Raw genomic sequence first — 17,543 nt, forward strand, 5'->3', positions numbered from 1 at the left:
TAAAGATGATGCCATGATTTCCTAACTCTTTGTCCTATGCTGTTTTGCATACAGACAGTACCACAGGAACACACATAATACCAAGAAGTGTCGAAATGCGCAAAAGCAGTGCAGTAACAACTGAGATCACCTCTAAAGTGGACAAAAGCCCCACAGCAGCAGCAGCCCCTGGCAGCAATTCAAGTCCTTCCACAGAGACTGAGGAAGAAAAGGCGAAGCGGCTGCTTTACTGTTCTCTATGCAAGGTGGCTGTGAACTCAGCCTCACAGCTGGAGGCTCACAACAGTGGTGAGATGCAGGCCTATTTTTTTTTTTTAATCTCAACTACTCTGCAATTATCTTCCTCTGAACAGATTAGATCTTTTGAAGCAGAGAGACCAGCAGTGACAGAAAACTGGCAATTATTACATGGGATTCATCAGCCAGTAAGACATAAAAATGACTAGAAAAATATTATTTATGTTGGGACAAATGAAGCTTTGTTAGGCTTGAGGTGTGTGTGTTGTGTTTGTGTGTGTGTTGTGCGTGCGTGTGTGTGTGTGTAAAACATCAGAAAAGAAAATGTCATGCTAGAATATGGTTCGTATTTATGTGCTTTCTACTTTTGTTTGTATATTACCATATACTTCCTTCCAAATGAACCACCCCCCAGGCATAGTTCTTCTTTCTTTCAGTTTTTTTAATACTACATGATATCTGAGCCAAATTTGTATAATGTGTTCAAGTGTGTTCTTCAAAAAACGTTTATTATATATACCAGTAAGGCATTAATCATGTGACTGCGGTACAGAAGATCGTGGGACCAGCAACCAGAAGCCTGGTACTCTTACTAAGTCTTTTTACAGGAGTCATCTCTATCTCTAATTATGTATATGCATGTTTGTGTAAGGGTATCTGTACATGCATGTGGATAAAAAATGTTTTAAAGAGCATGGGGTAAAAGATGTTTTAATGTATATGGAGCTGAAGGTACCAGGGTTTGGGTACTGGGAAGTAAACTTAAGCCTCTTAGATGCTTTTCTTAGTTTCGGTTAGAATTACTGAGATGAAACAACACAACTGAAGTTAACTTGGGGAGAAAAACATTGTTTTGGCTTATTCTACATCATTGCTCATCATTGAAGGAAGTCAGGACTGGAACTCAAAGATGGCAAGAGCCAAGAGGCAGGAGCTGATACAGAGACCATGAAGAATTGTTACTTACTAGCTAATTCCTCATGGATTGCTCAACTTGCTTTCTTATAGAACCCAGGACCATTATCCCAGTGGTGGCACTAAACAAACTGAGATGCTCCTGACCCATTAATTACTAATTAAGAAAATGATCTACAGTGGAGTGATTTTCTCATCAAGGTTCTCTCCTCTTGGGTGACAATAACTTGTGACAGATTGACAAAAATCTAGCCACCACGATGATCTTTATTGCTGAGTCATTACTCTAGACATTTTACTTCATTTATTCTTTTTTGAGAGAGGATCTTACTGTGTCATGCTGGCTGGCATAGAACTTGCTGTGTAGACCAGGCTAGCCTCAAACTCACAAAGATCCATCTGCTTGTGTCTCTTCCCTGTGAGTGCTGATATTAAATGAGTGAACCACCATGCTCAGATTAAACATTTTTTAAACAAAAAGAAGCAAACTAGAATATGAAGATTCAGGAAGCAATTGGCTTTTTAGTTACTGTCCCTTTGAGTTGCTTTCTGTGTTTTCATGTGTGTGATACATACATATATACAAACATACATACATGCAAGCAAACATATTCGTGTGCACAGATATGTGTATGAGTATATGCATGTATGACATATATACAAATATACCTCTTTCTATCTTTTTAAATGTATAGTTAAAAACAGAATCTTTCCTCTAAAATCTTAGTTGAGTGAAAAATCAACTTTAACTTAAAATTCAGGCCTTGAGGCCAGGCTCTGTCAATGGATACAATGTATGGAGAAGCAATTTGGTTCATACCCTAATTTCATGTTGCTGATGTAAGTTGTACCACTGACTAAGGATAATGTCACACAGGTATACTTAAGTGTTGACCCCATGCTTTAAGAAGTGACCAAAAATGGGACATAATTCCTTTGGTTGCAATCAGCAGATTTCATGAGTTTGTAAACAGAAACCCAGACAAGCTTCCTGCTCAAAGTCAGCACCTACACCGTGCAGAACCACCTTGAGGAGTAGACATAAAAAGCCAGTAAACAGCATCAAAACCCATTTATACCCTCCAAGTTTGATCATTCTATGTAATTACAGATGATTACATTTATTATAGAACTGGTGAAATTTACAACTCAATCATGCCTGTGTGGTTTGAATTTTCAAATTTATATGATTTGGGGACATCTTTAATTCGTCTAAGAAATATGTGATTCAAGGGCAGAAGAATCAGGCTTCATTTTTATCACGGGAGATTATAATTTTTATATTCCAGTTGTGTGTCTTTATTTCTACTTTGTATGCCAAACTGCTACCATGAAAGCATAAATATGTATTTATCAAGACACAACCCAAAAGGGTTCCAAGATTTGCACCTAAGGCCTGGACAGGTGTCATGTTAAGAAGAAGCAGAGATAGAATGCTTGGTGATCTTTTGATGAGAGAGATAAGGATGGACTCTCATCTGGGAGTTAAAAGGGTGAATGGGTGACTCTTGCTCCTCACGCCCCTTTACAGGACATGTTCCTTTTGGACCAGCATCCTGTCCTGGCAACTGCAGCCACCCCTCTGCTTGGCAAGCCTTTAGTTTTCATTTTTCTTGCATTTTTCTTTCTGAATCAAAAAGATGTTCTTATATGGAAAGTACCACCAGAGTTCCTGGCTCACTTAGGTCTTTCCCTACACTAAAACTACAAGGCTGTATCAGGATTAGAGGCAACAAATTAAAAGGACAAAAATAGCCAGAAATTTTTTTTTATCCTCCCCAACACACACTGCATTTGATTTGCAGTATTGCTCTATTTTTGTTACCTTCAACAGTGTTAAGAGGCCACGGTGTCCAATCCTCATCAAACTGGATGCAGTAATGTCAGTATCCAAATCCTTGATGCGTGTTCACATGTAGGTTACTTCTGGATCTTTTGCTCACAGTCTTCTGTAGGGAAGTCTAAAAGGTTAGTGTGATGAAGAATGGCTCCATATGCCGCACAATCCTGCCAGGAATGGATGCAGATTTGAAGGCTTCAACATAGAATTGCTGTATAACAGTTATTTTGACTTCCTAGAGTAGTAGATTCTGAGACAGAGACCTGACAGCAAATAGATGTTTAGAGAGTAGAAGGGCCAAAGCTTGGGGTCTAGGAAAAAGAAAGACAGAAGAAAAAGCACACAACCCAAGCTGCTTCATTGAGCCATTGCACTGCTGGGGTAACTAGGCAAAATTGTTAACACTGGGGGGGGTCTAGAAATATGAATCATATGGCTCAGTGGTTAAGAGTGCTTGCTGTGCTGCTATAGGAGCAGAATGTAATTTCTAGTACACCTGGCTGAACTTCTAGCTCCCAGTACCCCACACGACTCCACCCCACCCCCACACACAAACACAGAAAATAAATCTTTTTTTTTAGCTTTCCACTTATTCATTTTTAACAAAATAAAATATAAAATAAAACAAAATTCACTATATCAAGGCTAGAAAAGGCTACCTAACAGAAGGAAAAAAGGCCCAAGAACAGGCACAGGAATCAGAGAACAACTTGTTAACAAGTTCAAGAGTTCCCTTAAAAATAGTAAGCTGAGCCTAGCTCCACAGAGACTTAATAGGTTAGGGTAGGGTGATACCAAAAGGGAATGGTGATATCACCCTCTCAGAGGAGGGGGGTATGGGGAAGGATTGTGGGAGATAGTAACCAGAAGTGGGTGTAATGAGTGAATTGTAAAGTAAATTTAAAAAAGAAAGAAAAAAGAAAAAAAGAAAAAAGAAAGAAAGAAAGAGAAAAGAGAAACTAACTAACTACTAAGCTGAAAGCTACAGTGTATATGCAGATGATCTGGTACAGAACCCTATAGGGCTTGTGCATGCTGCTTTTATCTCTGAGCTCATATGAGTCTTGGTCAACTGATTCAAAGGGCCTTGTTCTCATGATATCCTCCACATCCTCTGGCTCTTGTTATCCTTCTGCCCTCTTTCCAATGAGGTTCTGTGAATGTTGAGGGGAGAGATTTATTGAGAAACCCATTTAAAGCTATATGTTTCAAGTATTCTTTCTCTATATATTGTCTGACCGTGGGTCTGTGTATCTGTTTCTATCTGCTACAAGAGCAAGCTTCTGTGAGGATGACTAAACAAGACACTGATCTATGAGCATAAAAGAATATCATATAAAAACATTTTATCATTTTGTTATTTTATTGATCCCCTTTCCCTTCCTCTTCTTCTTCCTCTTATTCTTATTCTCATCCTCATCCTCATCCTTATCCTTATTCTTCATTTGACTAGTCTCTGGGTTATCTAGACTTCTGATTCTTATTACACAAACAGTGTCAGATATGGGCTCTATCTTGTAGATTAAGACTTAAGTCAATTCAGACACTGGTTTGTTCCCATAGTCTTTGTACCACAATTGTCCTAGCACACCTTGCTTGCAGGACAGATTGTAGGTCAAAGGTTTTGTGGCTGGGTTGGTGTTTACTTTTCTCTTTTGGTAACATACAGAATGCATTCCCATCCCAAGGACATAGGTGTCAAGTCTCCCTGTAAACACCAGCTAGACTTTTCTATATTCAGTGAGTTGTGTAGGAGTTGTACTTGGCAATGTGACCAGGGTGTCAGTTTGTGGAAGAAACATATTGTCTTGACAACACCTTGTGGTGTTTTGGGATTGTCATAAGCCATAAAGGGATAAGCTAATGACAAGCAGGTGATCATCCTGAAATGGCCTGGCTTAGATTATTATACAATCTGCAACAGGTATGTCCTTATTCAGCAAAGATGTAAGGAATTTATTTTAGGAAAGATTCCTGCTATTAATATGCTTTTTCTGTTATTTTTCTGTTATGTTATATAAACATATATAACAATCACTAAGCAGTAGCACACCCCTTTGGAGCAGATCTCTGCAGATCCACGAAGAAGTACTGTCTTGTAGTGATACTATACAAACAAATAGATGACTTCTTAAGTCTTAATGATGATCCTATAAGAATTCCTAAAACTACATCAGTGGTTATTAAGCTCTTTTACAATGTGACTGCTATTAGGTCCCTTTCTGATAGTCAAAACTGCAATGAGAACTCTGCCAGTCTCCCAAGTGTCACCAGTTAATTGCTCTCAGATAGCAACCAGACTTTCTCCTACTCAGAGCACATTCCAACAGGTTGTAAAACAATTAACCAAAGGTCATAAAAATGAAACTAACAATTTATTATAGGTGCTAAGACAGAAGATAAAATATTGACTGGGTTTATCTATACAAAACTTCACTAATAACTTAGTTATCGTTTTAAACCTTCAGTGAACCTGTGGACCTAGACAGGTGATGGACGTTTAGCCAGATAATTACTCCTAATGGATATGCATGTAAACATTCTCTGTTGTAAACTTCTATTTCAACTTATGATTTGATTTTTTTCTGTGAACTTGTGATGAAGTTTGTAATGTGATCATGATCATGTATTCTGAAAGATGTATAAGTACTGAAGACAAAGAAAAGTCTCTCTCTCTCTCTCTCTCTCTCTCTCTCTCTCTCTCTCTCTCTCTCTCTCCATTCCTTTTCCCCACCTAGGAGAATTTTTCCCTTACCAGAATTTTTTTCTCTTTCCTCACTTAGAAGAATGTTTTCTTTTCCCCACTTAGGACCTTTCTGCTTTTTCCCTTAGATAGCTTTTATAAGAAACTTTTGAGAACTTAGTAATAAATGCTATAACCACTTCTAGGTCTTATTCTTCCTGCGACTTCTGACTAACAGGTTGAGAGTTAGAGCCCTGCAGTTCCCACTGAGATAACACAAAGGCTATTTACTTAATCCTTTGCTGTTTTTACTAAGAGGTGCTAAGTGCTAGAAATGACAGCTTCTGGCCTCTGAGGATCACAGAAGGCAGGTCAGCTACAGCAGCATAGTAACTTAGATAAGTAAACCTTTTGTTATACAGCAACCCTAAATATCTCATAAGACAAAGTTCTTACCCCTGAATCTTGTGTAAGACCAAGTCTTACCCTCCACCAATGCTCTTTCCCCTCAAGAACCTACAAGAAAGAACACGCCCTGCTCGGGCCTGGTCCCCCACAGGGGATTTATATAGAACCCCCTTGGCCTACAACTAAATTGAATGCAACTCAGTCTCAGTACTGGGAGCCTTGTTTGGTGACAAGAAATAGCCAAATATGATTCTGTGTGCCTTATTAGGAAAGTTTATTAAAATCTACTTCATGTGTTTTAGGAACAAAACACTAGGTTTTGATATCATCCCTTAAATGGCTCTCAATTCCAGTTGTCTCTTCTTGCATTCCCTCTCTCAACTCTCTCTCCCCTTCCCCACCTAATTCTCCCATTCCTGTCCTCACCCACTCCCAGACCACCCAAGAAATCTATTCTGTTTCCCCATTCCTGGGAGATCCATGTGTCTCCCCTAATCGCTTCCTTTATATCTAAATCTCTGGGTATATGGATTATAGGCTAGTGTCAGAATAAAATTAACCTTTAAATGAAACCTTATTTGGGCAAGAGATATAGCCCAGTCAGATGCTGTGACTTAGTTTCCAGCACTGAAAGTAGAAATCTGCATTTTACATACGACCTTCCTCTCTTGGGTTTGAAAGGATTCAGAACTGAACTGACTCTAACACGGCTTTGTTGTCTTTATAACCATTGTTCTACCATGGCTTATTTGACATCTACTGTGATGTTTCTAAAAGGATATAGTGTTGGAGGAATCATGAGCCAAATCCCCACTATGCACAGCTTTTAGAATTGCTAGGAATGTACTGACAAAACAAAATCCTATAATCGGAGAATATATATATATATATATATATATATATATATATTCAAAATAGTGTCTGCAACAAGAAAAGGTAATGATATTTTAGAATGGTTACTGATTTATTTCTAATACATAGAATTTACTTCTAATCCAAGACAACTGATACAAGCAAATTTGGGTAATAAGGATATTTATTAAATAATTAATGCAACATGGTAGCATCAATTAGAAATAATCTAATATTTACCATCAAATAGATAAATATTGTTCTTATGAGGATATGGTCTGGGATATTGTCTTCTCTGAGTCATATTTCTCACATCTATCTCTCTGTAATTAATAGTGTTCAATAAGACCATATGACACTGTTTAAGAGTCAGATATTGAGGTACCAGTGTTTGCACAAGCACAGTTGCTAGCATGTATCTGGGGATTAGTGAAGCTATTCTGTTGTTTCTCTTCATACCTTTTGCAAAGGTGTCACCATCTTACATTGATTTGCATTATATGCAACTGAATACAGGATCAGAGCATGCATTCCTGCTTTGCCATGTTTAGAAACTCTATGGAGCTGATTCGAAAATCCATAAGACCATGTGGAGAAGTTGAAAGAAAGCATCATGGGGATCTAGTTTTTCTAAGCAAGCAGAAATTCCCCCCTTTAAACTTGCATGTGACATAAACTGACTATAGCAGATGCTTTTAAAATAGAAAGTCCTCTTGAATATCCTGGTTGTTGCACTAATTCTGATTTTGTTTTCCTTTACATTTTGTGCCCTCTACTTGATTTTGTTTAAAGTGAAAGAGAAACCTTCCAAATGACAAAGCTAATGACAAAGTTGGGCAGATTTGTCTGGTAATTACATAAAACAATGACCCTGATTTTGCTAAGCCCAGGCAGAGTTTGTTGTAGCCCTCACAAGTTTTATGTATACAAAATATCACTGTCAATGGGGAGACCTTACAAAATTTTAAGATACTTGGAAAATTTGGTAATTTTTAAAATGCTTAGAGATTTCTAGTTTTTATGTTAACAAAATTTAACTGAGAGAAGAGAAAGAGAATGTTGTCTAAAAGTCATTGGTCACATGGAAAACTTAAAATGGGACATACTATAAATAGAACACTCAAAGTCCAGCATTACTTTCCACTTTTATTGCTGTGGACACTGAGGCATAGAGAAACCTAAAACAGCTGATGAAGGAGGAATATGGCAGCCTGCTTCAACAGTCTAAAAAACAGAACTATTCTGAGATGAAAAAGTTCATAATTTCAGCTTTATCTAAATTAATGCCTAATGCATCAACTAATGCTGCTTGATCATTTACTGAGAGTTAGATACTGATAATATAGCTCTGAGCAGGACCTGGCTCCTGCCTTCAAGAAGCCCTAGATTAGTACAGGCTAAAAATATGTGGAGACTTAATTCATATGAACAACTAACTTAAGCTACTCAGTCATGGTAAGTGTTCAGATTTTTATTGTTTTTATTATTTTATTATTAAAATCCCTTGTTCTGCAGCTTTAATCTAACAGTAAATAAGCAGAGAAGTATGGTTTCATCATTAAGAGCGCATGCTGCTCTTACAGATGACCTGGGTTCCATTCTAAGTACCTACATAGTGCTTCACTCAAGTTATAAGTGATCTACTGCCCTCTTCTGGCCACTGGGATATCAACACACCTACTTCATGTAAACCTATGCACACAAGCACACACATGCACACACATGCACACATGCATGTGTACACACACACACACACAAACACACACACACACACTCACTCACAAAGGCTTTGTTCCTTGTGTGGTAATTTCAAAGCTAGTAGAACTATTGATAGGAAGGGCTTATGTTACTTAAGCATATATGGACAGTACGAGTTAGACTGAATAGTTACTTATAGTGAGAGAGAGAGAGAGAGAGAGAGAGAGAGAGAGAGAGAGAGAGAGAGAGAGAGAGAGAGAGGCGCAGAGACAGACAGAGATTGATTATGAAGTTGAAGCTGGGAAGAGAATACTGAAGTAGTATTTAGGAATAGATGGAAAGGGGGAATGATAAGCAGGATCAAAATATATTGTATGTCATTCTCAAAGAGTATTTTACAATATACTACCAGGAGAAAAGGTGGTGGTGGAGCTTAGTAAAAGCTCTTTAAGTTACTGGGAGTGTGCTTATGAAGTAGTTTCTGGGAATCTGTCCTTTCTCATTTCTGTCTTTTCCTAGTTATGAAAGGACTCTGTAGAATCTGTCATGAAATGCTTAGTCATCAAAGTCCCCAAGACAGTGAAACTACCTAATCAAAGACTGAAATCTCACAAAACCACAAGGTGATGGTGTTGTTATTTTACTGTACTGATGGAAAGCTGTCTTGCACAAAGCTCCTCCTTGTCCTACCTGCACATGAAGGAGTTCTCACATGCAAAGCACTAACATCATGTTATTTAAATTACTTTCAAGTTCAGCTTCTCATGGCTCAACTGCTAAAAAGCCATGTGACCAACAGGTGGGTTTTTTTGTTTTGTTTTGTTTTGTTTTTTTGTTTTTTTTGGATATATGGAATCTTCACAATCTTTACCACTGCAGACATTTCTATTATATGAAACACCAGCACCATAGTTTAGAAATACGGTTGCAGAACTGTGCAGTGAATTAATAGTTTGGCTTACCTGATAAAAAAGAGCTTGTACATTCCTGCAAATGTTTGTTATTTAGCTACTTTATATTTGTTGACCTCTTACTGGTTAACAAAAAGAAGAAAGGCCTTCAGAGCTTTAACAACATATATTTTCTCTCTAGGTAGTTACATGGAAATTCTTGCTAACTGTGGCCTCGTGTACAAAGCAGTGGTGGTGTTTTCAGTTAGGTCACTCACTTATAGCATCCTTGAAATTTACCAATAACAATGTTTGTCTGCTGAAGGCATGTAACTTTACAATGGCAGGTATTAGACCTTTTGAGTTCTTGGAATTCCTTATTCTATAAGAAAGAAAGGAGGTAATTCTAATTTCTTGCATTGCATGTGATTATCGAATGTGCTGTCATTAAAATTCATGTGTTTTTCTAAAACATTATGTGACTCCATAAAAATTTTTAGGCACCATCACTTTAGTTAAGTTATCAAATCTTTTTTAAATTCACATATAATAATAGGACGTGAGATGGCTCACTAGGTAAGATCAAGGGCAGGACACACCAGCCTGGCAGTCTGAGTTCAATTCATACCTACATGTGAATGGAAAGAACTGGCTCCACAAACTTGACCTCTGATTTCAACTGTGTGCCATGGCACATATGACTCCCTTAATGAACGTGCACAAATAATGAATAAATTAAAATAGAAAATAAAAGAGTGCAACATGAAAACCAGTTTTCACATTTTGATAAATTCTATAATTTCCTAAAATGTTATTACAATTACTGGTTTATTTATTTAATTAGATATTTAGTTTCCCTTTTCATCCACCTTTCCTTTATACTAACACTTTACTTACAAAGCAGACAAAGAAAGAAACTCTTGGGTCTTGGGTAGAGTCTGCAAGAGGATGCTTACCTGGTCAATGTGAGGCTGTGAGTTCAATCCCCTGCACCTCAGAGTGGGGAAGAGAAGGAACGGCAGGAGAAGAACAGTTGAAAAAGGAAGAGTTAGAGGAATAAAGAGAGGAATTTGAAGAGGAGGGAATGGAGAAAGAGGAAAATGAAGAAGAGAGGAAGGAATGAAGTAAAAAGAGGAGAAGGAAGAGGACAAGGAGGACAAAGAGAAAGACAACCTAAAGATGATAGAATATAAAGAGGAACACAACCCTTTTCTTCCCATTTTGAAACAGTGTTTTGCTTCCCCAAGGTATCCAAAACCAAACAAGTAGCAAACACAAACAGGATTTCTGAAAGCCATGTGACTTACCATTTAACCTGGGGTTTCCTCTTTCAGAAGGCAGGGAACTTCAAATGGAGGCCATTGTCAGTGTCAACCTCACAAAGGTCGCAGTCCACCTTGCTTTCTACAATTTTTTCCCCCCTTGGAAAGGGAAGAAGTCAAGGGCAGAAGCAAGTTTTCAGTGCCAGGATGAGCAGTTACGAAGCAGGCCTCAGCTCTGCAAGGTGCTCTCAGATTGCTGAAACATGAGATGGTTATCTCTGGTCAGAGACACACTTTCCAGATGTCAGGATTTAGGAAGCTCTGCTAAGTAGTAAATAACACGGGTTGTAGAAAACAATGAGGGTGAAGTTCAAAAAACTTGAAGTAAAATCCATGTTTTCAAAAGGCTACGTTGCTGTGTAGAATGGTGTACTGAAGAAAGACTTGTATATGACTGGCCCCTGATAGTTTTGAAATCCTTAGTCGGTATTTGAAAACAGCTAGAAATTGATTTTCTGTTTTCTATGACTTCAAATGGTGTTTGCATTATGACAAAATGCAAGTGACTTGACCTTTTGGAACCTGCTTTGTCATCTCTAGATGTGATAATAATAGCACTCGTCTCATTGAGTGGCAGTGAGCAGGAGAAAATTTAGCATAGCCTCTGAAATGCATCAAATATTCAATTAAATATTCAACAAAGCTTTTAATAACCATGATGTTTATACTACTAACGAACATTTTCTCTCACTGGTATAAATGCTTTAAAATTAAGAGTACACATTTTGTTCCTGAAGTCTAGCTATGTTTAGAGAAAATACAGCTACTCTCACAACTTGTTCAAACTTGTGAAAACCTCATAAAAACTACATATTAGCTATTTATAGTGACTGACATTCTATAATTATGTGCATAATGTCATATTGCACAAAAAATCTTTTTGTGTGATTGAAGATAAATGGTAAATACAGAGGCACTTAGTGTCTCTGTTATACCAGATTTGCTACATTTTTAGGTGTGTGTGTGTGTGTGTTTGTGTGTTCTACACATTAGATAGAAGTTCCAACTCACAAATGATGTGAAGCTAAGATAAACAAGGTTTCTTTGTAAAATTCAGAATGAGAATAGCCTACTTACATCTAAATAGCTTTCTTACACCTAAAATGGCCTCATAAGTACTTCCCCTTTTGTCCGAATCTTCTGTAAAATCATCTTTAAGATAGCATCTACATATTTCTTTCTTGCTCCCTATGACGTTAGGGTCCCTTATTCTTTTCCATCTTCAGAGGAGCTGGGAAACATTTATGCTTCCAGTACTGCAAGATGTGATCCCATAGGAAGCAACAAAGCATTTCAACCACCACTGTGAGCCTGTTCTGAGGTTCAATCCTCTGCATCCTCTCTTCCTGCAAGATGCCAATTCTTTTCTTTAGTACAAGAGCATTTTTAATAGCTATGCACTAAGAATAGTCATTATCAACATCAACAATCTAAGTTATAGATTGTTATAGAAAGGACATTTCTTCTTTGGACTTGAGGAATCTCTGCTTTTTTTGAATGGGGAAAATGTGGCTATAAATCTTTTTTCATGATATGTCATTTGTTTAACATCATGTGATCTATATCATACAACATTGTTTTCCCATGAATATTCAAGAGTTCTTCACATGTGACTCAGGAACACTTTTTTTTTCCATATTTGAAGAACTAAGCACTAAGCAACAATCCCATAAATGCAAGTATAATGAGCTACAAAATTTAAATTTCAAAATTAAAATAGCATATAGGACAAAAGAAAATTCCATAGAAAATACACACCATTAAGTGGGAAATTTTATATATATATATATATATATATATATATATATATATATATATATATATATTACATATATATGTCATATATAATATATGTGTCATATATAATATATGTTAATATATATATATTATATATATTAATATATATGTATATATATATATGGTACATTTGAAGCAATTTTTGAGGGGAAATTGCCAGTACAAACTCTGTAAAAACTGTATAAAACTATAGAGAGGCCTAGGGCAATATTCAATAGGTGTGACACTGCCTCATTTACTTTTGATGCTAATATGACAGAAACAAATGTTAATAAGATTAATTAATAGGTAAGATTGTCCTTAGTTTTGGTAACTTAATGCTTTAAACACAAACTGATTTTCAGCATAACTACTTAGCCTTTAAATAACTTTTCTTCTTCTTAGACACTTGCTTACATTTGAAATTACAGTTTATCACTAAGCATTCTTACACAGCTTTATTTGACAGGCTAAAGAGATATGCTCAGTGGTCGTGGTCATGAGAGCCTATTGTTCTTGCAGGAAAGCCCAGTTCTGTACCCAGCACCATGTCAGGGTGTTATAACAACTGCCTCTAATTCTGGTTCCAGAGGATCTAACACCCTTTTTTGGCTTCTAAGATAAAAAATTTAAAATGATATTTACTATTACTATTACTTTTTCTCTTTGAGGTTAAAGCACAGATACAAGAAAGCTTACTTGCATTCTTTTTAAAGTGTGTGTTTAGTTAGAGCCACTGATATAAGCGCACCATGCCTAACCTGATGGTACACATCCAACCATACCTCCAGCAAACAGATCACTCCTATTATTTGTGTCACATTTACCATCAAGAGTCAGAGTCACACCCATTGGATACTGACCCAGGCCTCTCATTTAATTACTCTACTTACGGATGACGCTTAACATGTGATGCTCAGCCTTTTGAAAAGCTAATGATTTAATACTGTCTTATAAAACAAGAGTTCCTTGTTACAATCTACTGTATCTTAAATGTATTCCAGTTAAACCTCATTTGGAATTCTATCTGAACGCTATCATTAATAGTATATTTTCACTTCTTTTTATTTTTTTTCTCCTTTTTTTCCTAAATACTTCTCATAGGTACTAAGCACAAAACCATGTTAGAAGCCCGCAACGGAAGCGGAACTATCAAGGCCTTTCCTCGGGCAGGAATGAAAGGCAAAGGGCCTGTTAATAAGGGAAACACAGGCCTCCAAAACAAAACATTTCACTGTGAAATATGCGATGTGCACGTCAACTCGGAAACACAACTCAAACAGGTACCATAAGAAAACCAACAGGGACACCCTCTGAGTAGTCTGTGTATGTTTCTATTCTTTATTTCCAACCTCTCCACCTACGCATACATCTATCTACCTATCCATCCACTCACGCGTCCATCACTGCGCCCATCCACCTACCCAGAAAACCATCCATATAACCACTCATCCATCATCTCCCAACTAAACACCTATCCAGCTGTCCATCAATCCACTCATCTACTTATCCTTCCACACATCCATTCACACACCATTCGTTCACCAGGTTACCCAGTTTCATCATCATCATCCACCTGTCAGTACATCCATCCACCTATCACGTCCTCCTTTATCTTTTATTCACTGTCTTTATTTTAGCATATGTTTGTTTTACTTGTTGAGGGAATACTAAGATGCAGTGGCTGATAAATAAAACCTGCTGCAAATTGTTGACAATGAGTTTGTCTGTTTCTTGGGAGGCTACTTTTGGAGCTGAAGGGATATTAAAACTTCACTGAGTTTTCCACTCAAAACAGTTAGTTTTCTTTAAAGACCAACATAATGCTCTATTTTTTTGCATACTTAGATATTTTCATGCTACAACTAATTTTGTACTGCACTGTCTTCTCATTGTCTGTATTTACTGTACTAAATCTCTAACCCTTTGTCCACCTGCTGATGCAATGACTAACAATGCACAGTTATTTGTGCTGCAAATAGCCTTCTAAGGAAAGTAGTGGTGCTTTTCCCGATGAATGTTCATACTGTGTTGTGGTTTGTTTATGGATGGTATTTTGCACCTTAGTTATTTATTTTTAGAATTTAAGAGATTGACATTTGGCTGCTCAAATATGAGGATAGTTATTGATATGGAAATGCATTCATGCCTGTCTGGGCATGTTTGTTGATTTGCACATAACATTTCTTCAGACATCCTTTCCTCTGTAAATGCTTTTGAGGAGATATGTGGAGTGATAAGGCAAATACAGGCGAGAAAAGAAAACTGTTCTATTTATTTAAAATGGATTAAAATGAATAGTGTGAAAGGCTTCAGAAGCCAAACAAGAAGTGTACACTGCTCTTTTCCTTTTGTTGTTGTGAAGCTTGCATGAAATCTGCATTATATTCTTCCAGGTTAAAGATATATGTGTCTGTGGAATGTTTTTGATGTGTTGTTTTTAAAGCTGTCATTTGGTTTGCTTTCAACAGCACATTAGCAGTAGAAGGCACAAAGACAGAGCCGCTGGGAAGCCCCCTAAACCTAAATACAGCCCTTACAACAAACTGCAGAAGGCAACACATCCATTGGGGGTGAGTGACACTGTTGCTTCCTAAAAAAGAAGGTGATGATCTCTTTGTCCTACAGTCGTGTAAGAGGGACACGGGGTGGAGGCTGTCAGTTACTACGTGGAACAGGTGTAATAAACGGGCAACAATAAAAATTGGTTGAGTTTTGGATGCAGCCTGCCCTCCACCAACGGAATCCTTCCTGACTTGACTTGTTCCAGTGTCTACCACCTTTAACTTCAGCTCATCTGTCTAAGCTGAGATTTGTCCCCGAGTACATAAACTAGAGAAAAGGCAGGCTTTTGGGTCCAGTGAGCAGTCATTTAGAATGTGGTCTTGATGTTAGGGAACACACTCAGAAAGGATGTCAGATATACGACCTCGAATTGCTGAGTTAAAGTGTTCAGGAGATAAAACATGAAATGCGGGCAACATTTATGCCCTCTCAAAGGTGTTTTTTTTTTTTTTTTTTTTTTTTGAACCACCATCTCAATGGTATGGTTTAAATTGTGTATGATGATGGTATGGTTTAAATTGTGTATGATGATGCATTGCAGGACATTAAATGCAAGAATATATAAGCCTTTGAAAATGTCCTTTCCACAATACATCAAATATGCTTTCTAGAGAAGGAAGCACGGAGATATAACTAATGTCATTTTTAAAAACAATATTGGTTGCATGACAGTTACTGTATGTACAAAGTTTAGCACGACATTCCTCTGCTCTTTTCCTCAAGGCAGGGACCTCCTATGGAGGTATAAATGTCAACTAAAATGCCGAAAATTGTTGTCTTCATCTCTGGAAGATGCTTAAGGATGCTTGGTGGGCTGTTGGTAATTATCTTCAACTTTTCCCAAAAGAAACAATTCTACACTTTCTATTTTAATTGCCAGCACTTAGCTTTGTAGCTGCTCATTACTGTGGTCTACCGTTTTACTTTCCAGTTACAAACTCTAAAACGTTTGTTCTTGATCCTTTTTAAATGTCTTTGCAGGTAAAACTGGTATTTTCAAAAGAACCTTCAAAGCCACTGGCTCCCAGAATTCTCCCAAACCCACTGGCGGCTGCAGCAGCTGCAGCCGCTGTGGCGGTGAACTCCCCCTTCAGCCTTCGAACTGCTCCTGCAGCTACCCTCTTCCAGGCCTCTGCACTTCCTCCCGCCCTTCTGAGGCCGGCTCCTGGACCCATTCGGACGACCCACACTCCTGTGCTCTTTGCTCCTTACTGAATTACAAACAGGAGGTGTTGTACTGCAATAATTTTTAAAACAACAAAACGAAACTAAAATCGAACAAAAGAGAACTATGCAGCGTTTATTTATAGTTTAAAGTGTATCTGGAGAGCCAGGACTTTTGATAGTAAAATGAAAAGATTATTTAAAAAAAATAAAATAAAAAAGTGTGGGGAGTTGGGCTAGGGGGAGGGGAGGGGAGACAAGGCATTTTTTTTTTTCCAAATTAAAACATTCTTCTTGAACATTGATTGTTTTAGAAGTTATCGCTAACACTGACTCTTAGTGGTATCTAGAGCTTCCAGAGTCTTTGTGACTGGACATTTTTGGGCACCTGTTTCCCCTGCATTGTCTTTCTGCTTTCTGAAACAATTATACATTGTTTAAGGGCATTAACTGGTTCCAATGTATATATATAATATATATAATAATTTACTCTGTAGATTATAATATATATATATATATATATATATATATATATATATATATATATGAAAAAAGCAACAAAAACAAAGCAACACTGTGAATAGTAGTGCCCTTGCTGGTCCTCTGACTATGACAGCATTTACTGGATATGTATCCAAACAAAAGTAGATACAGTAGATATTTTGTCAAACAATAGTGCTGTGTCTCATTCTATGCCATTAGGTTATAAAGAAATGCAAAAGGTAGAATGAACAGCTATTTTATACTGAAAATCAGTAAAAATAAAACAACAAAAAAACCCACCAGATGGTACACTGGAAACCTCCATGGTCAGCGCCCCCATCCTCTGTGCTTAGAGGTAGGGTAAGACCAAGAAAGACACTTCCTTACTAGGTATTAGATTCCCGCTTGGAATAGGCATTGCTGGAGAAAGTGAAGTGGTTGGGATGCCAATGTCTCTGAAAACCAACCCATGTGTCATGGGCTTGGAGTAAGAAATAAGTAGAACTGTTCGATTCCAAACACAAGGAGCCTTCAGAATCTCAGACAATGGTGTAAAATGAACACAGATCAACAAAAGCAGAAAACAACCCAAAAAATAACTTGTCATCTGTTGTAACCCTTTATGTCATGCCGGTAGTGCCATAGCAAAGTGTTTTTGCTTTAAATATGGATGTATGAAGACAGACGTAAGCATGAGCTATGGCTGTGTT

General features: G+C 37.4%; 1 protein-coding gene across 5 annotated transcripts in view; it reads left to right on the forward strand.

Annotated features, from left to right (window-relative positions):
- Positions 1–16,855, forward strand: part of Znf385d (zinc finger protein 385D) — an 885,608-nt gene extending 868,753 nt beyond the window's left edge. For 2 of the 5 annotated variants that reach the window (XM_076931610.1, XM_076931611.1), the window contains exons 5-8: positions 55–288; positions 13,726–13,904; positions 15,093–15,194; positions 16,168–16,849. In XM_076931610.1, coding sequence (XP_076787725.1) covers positions 55–288; positions 13,726–13,904; positions 15,093–15,194; positions 16,168–16,401 — 749 coding nt within the window. In that variant the 3' untranslated portion in view covers positions 16,402–16,849. Of the gene's footprint in view, positions 1–54; positions 289–13,725; positions 13,905–15,092; positions 15,195–16,167 lie in introns of all 5 variants that reach the window. The other 3 variants (XM_076931609.1, XM_076931608.1, XM_034499193.2) reach the window with 3 other exon arrangements.
- The last annotated feature ends 688 nt before the right edge of the window (positions 16,856–17,543 follow it).

The sequence above is a fragment of the Arvicanthis niloticus genome, chromosome 3 (assembly GCF_011762505.2).
Source record: "Arvicanthis niloticus isolate mArvNil1 chromosome 3, mArvNil1.pat.X, whole genome shotgun sequence".
Classification (NCBI taxonomy): Eukaryota; Metazoa; Chordata; class Mammalia; order Rodentia; family Muridae; genus Arvicanthis; species Arvicanthis niloticus.